Source organism: Cynara cardunculus, assembly GCF_001531365.2.
Source record: "Cynara cardunculus var. scolymus isolate 2C chromosome LG 8, CcrdV1, whole genome shotgun sequence".
Classification (NCBI taxonomy): Eukaryota; Viridiplantae; Streptophyta; class Magnoliopsida; order Asterales; family Asteraceae; genus Cynara; species Cynara cardunculus.
The window spans coordinates 18,424,179-18,428,106 of record NC_037535.1 but is presented as its reverse complement, the minus strand read 5'-3'; the positions used below and the strand labels follow the sequence as shown (position 1 = coordinate 18,428,106).

Here is a 3,928-nt window from a genome sequence, read left to right as displayed (position 1 = left end):
AAACCGATCTTTGAAGTAGCTAGCGTCTCCCCGATTGGTGCCAAACTAACTACGATGTAGAGCACCGTCAACTCTCATTACAGCGTCCACCGTCGCGTTTTCTCACAATAATTCTCCTTCTTAACCCCAAACTACACATAAAACTACAAACTCCCAAAAACGCATCAAACTTGTTGCGCTTCACCAAATCATCCTCATCTTTCACCTCTCTTATACGAGTTTCCTTTCCCGAGAAATTGTCATCTCTATGCTTGAAGACCTCCCCATATATATATACTAAGTTATCGGCGGTTTCACGGAATATGAAACGATAAGCCATAATAAATGGTCGTAGATTTCATGACAATTGAGTTTTCCGTCATTAAATTGCATTCAATTTATTTATTATTATTATTATTATTATTATTATTATTATTATTATTATTATTATTATTATTATTTTTTGGGTTATTACAGTATCTACGCACAATTTACTTGTAATCTTGAGTTTTAAGTAATATGCTTTAATAAACAGTATTTTACGCATAAAAAGTGGTTCTCTAAAATAGAGAAAACTACAAATTTAGAGAATTTTTCAGAACTTGATTTGTGGAGGAGAAATTAATTTTTTATTCATTTCCACCAATAATATTGACTAGTATTATTTTTTATACATATTCATTTTAAAAAATGTATTGAGATGATAAATATATAAAATATATACCAGAAGGGTACTCGTGCAATGCATTGAGACACATCTCAATTTCAGTGTTTCGTTTTGTTCTTTTTTTATGTCGATATAATATGGTTTTATGTGGTTTTGAAACTGTGATAAATTTTTTAATAAAATATAATGAAAATATCATAAAATTTTAAAAAAAATATATTGATATCTGTTTCAAATAAACCTTTTTAAATTTTTTTGATTTTGGTGTAATTTTTTTAATTCAATTTTTTATTATAATTTAATTTAGGTTTAGTAACGAAGTAATTTAATTTAGGTTTAATAACATAATCTTTTATAAAGATAATAACTAAGTATTCTGTTAGAACTCAATTATTATCTTATTATATTTTAGATTTTTAATATTTAAAATGAGATATTTATTCAGTATTTGATTATGTTTATCTGCAATTAGTCACACGAACTCAAATATAGAGCTTTAATAAGTTGTAATTATGCACAATTTATTTGTAATTTAAATTTTAAGTAATATGAATCAATAAACAGTACTTCGTGTATAAAAAATGGATTTAAGAGTTTTTTTTATCAAATGTTTTATAATATAGTATATATAATAAATGTTGATATCTTTAAAATAGAAAATCTGTTGTAGTTAAATATAATTTTTTTTAGTGATTTTGAATTTTAATTCTCAATTTCAAAAAACACTACAACAAAACCGAGTTTATAGGATGCCACCGATTTCAAAGTTTTATTAGACTGTTGTATAGAACCAAAAAATAAATGGTTTTATCTAAAAACGCAGTAATAAATTTGTACGACACTTTTGGACGTTTTAACAAATTTTAGTGGACACTTTTAATACAAAGTGTCCCATTAGCTATTTTATAGGACAATTTTTCAAAAGTGTCATTTAACCTTATCTTTTTATATGACACTTGTTTTTATAAGACATTTTTTTTAAAATAATGTACTATAAAATTACTAGTGAGACGTTTTGTATTAAAAGTATCTATAAAACTTGTTAGGATGTCCAAGACCGCTGTATAAACTAATTACAACGTCTTTAGATAGGAACCTTATTTTTTGTTCTTATAAATTGATTTATGTAAAACAGTCTAATAAGACAATTTAAAATTGATGGAGTCCACTTAAATTTATTGTAGTAAAAATTATACAAAATTTATTGAAAATGCTTAGATCACCTCTTCCTCAACTTTATATTTCCTTCCTATTCACTAATCGAACATTACTTTTATTAAAAGAAATTACAAAATGAATTCGATAAATTAATAACATGATCGAAGAGAATCAACAATTCCAACATTTTATATATCATGGAGAAAGAATCAACACTTCAAACGTAAAAATCTATATGTAGAAAGAATGATGAACCAGTCAAACTTTTTTCTTGATATAATCAATTGTTTGTGTAGAAGAAAGAATCAACAATTCAAACAAGGTGACAAGGTGAAACCTACATCATCATCAATTTGTTGCTGTACAAACCCTACGAATTTCACCTTCACTTCCTGTTTTTACATCAGTATTACCCATCTTCACCATSGATCTTCCAAACTCAACGTCGAATCTCATTCCACGTAGCCCCCTAACTCCTAGGAACCCTTGTACAAACCTTTGCGTCGTTGGGTCGCTCCATAGCTTTGCCTCGGATTCAAGAACTCCTCGTCCATTCCTCAAGTTTGCATAGTATGAGTTGTCGAAGCTGTTAACACTGCCTGTGTCTAASCCCACACGCCTCGTCCCATCCCCACCATCGGGACAAAGGGCTCGAAGCTGCGGGAGGAATGATTGGTTGATATCTGGGTCGGGTCCATTAGTGTTGTTGAAGTTGTATAGCCTGTAACTGAATACTGCACAAGCTGCTGTTCCAATTGTGTGTCCTCCTGGTAAACACAAAGTTACATCAATTTAATTTGTTATCAAAGGTGTTGTACCTTGTGCAGTTAATCATATTGAGATAAGGTTCTGTGATTTCTGTTTTTCCGATCTTTATGTTCTACTTACCAACAAGAGTAACAAGATCTTGGGTGTTAAGACCTTTATCGGCAAACTTTCTGATTTGAACACTAATAGGATCGTTAAAGGCTGGCAAATTTGAAGTATCAGATGCCTGTGAAACCAATCCATCTCTACGCCCTGTTGGCACTCCCCAACTASTTCCACCACTCTGCATGATGTCCATGAATCGATGTAAATGTAAGTACTGAACTCAAACATGTAAAAATAAACTTGTATATAAACCTATCTTCTCATAATAAAACTATCTTCTCATGTTCAATTACCAGGACTACAGTATCACGGGCAGCAAGGGCAAGAATATCGGCGCAAGAGACCACTCCAGGGCAGGTGGCTTCGAGTTGGGTCTTTGCAGCATCGATAACTTCAAAGCCTCTTATCGGGACATTGGGCACCGCTGTCTTTTCAGCTGATGGCCCATCAATTAAGATCGATGCATCACACCCATTCACAAAACAATCATGGAAGAACATTCTTAGTAAACCAGGTCCAGCTCTAGGGTTAGATCGAACACCAGACTGAACTGCAGACCGGACTATGGATTCGGCCCTTGGACAGGTGGTACTGTAGAAGCCAACGCGAGTGCCTTGGCCTAGAGCCAAGGTGGTTAGGGTCCCTAGCAATAGAAATAGCAAGATGGATATTTTGTTGAGGGAAAGGACCTCCATTACTGTAGTTAAAAAAGTGTATATCTAATGATTATATGTGACAAAGGTAGAAGTTGGTTATAGGGTTTGAGAAAGGAGATGATGAGAATAGTTGGGAAGGAGGGTACGTATTTATAGTAGCCTTCCATATAAATGTTGGAAAAAGTCAACAAAGAAAGAATATTCGTTGAAAAAGTCAACTTAAAAAGAAATGCAACGAAGAGAAAGTTTCAAATTACAAATATTTATTGAATTTTAATTTCGTGGGGCGGGTTTGAAAAAACATTGAATTACAAAATGTGTATACTTAACGAAAAGTGTGCTTTAGTGACACGTCTTTAACGATGACATGCTTCAGCCATAAATTATTGACGATACGTCGTTATAAACTTTTTGTGACGATAAATGGACTTTTGTCATCGCTAAAACCCCTAATTCTTGGGAATATCATAGAAAAGCCAAAAATCTGGATATGTTACCGGTTCACAATGATGGTTAAATATGTGGAATATTTTGAAGCTACAAACCAGTTAACATAGTGGCATAACTTTGTCACTTTGTTTAGAACTATGTGTTT

The 3,928-nt window shown here is 32.2% G+C and overlaps 1 protein-coding gene across 1 annotated transcript; it reads right to left on the bottom strand.

Annotated features, from left to right (window-relative positions):
- Positions 1 to 2,140: 2,140 nt before the first annotated feature.
- On the bottom strand, positions 2,141 to 3,372 carry LOC112516640 (peroxidase N1-like). The gene is made up of 3 exons (XM_025123803.1): positions 2,971 to 3,372; positions 2,693 to 2,855; positions 2,141 to 2,571 (listed from the first exon to the last, which is right to left on the bottom strand). Exons 1-3 carry the CDS (start codon positions 3,370 to 3,372, stop codon positions 2,153 to 2,155), a joined length of 984 nt encoding a protein of 327 aa, XP_024979571.1. The 3' UTR covers positions 2,141 to 2,152.
- Positions 3,373 to 3,928: the final 556 nt, after the last annotated feature.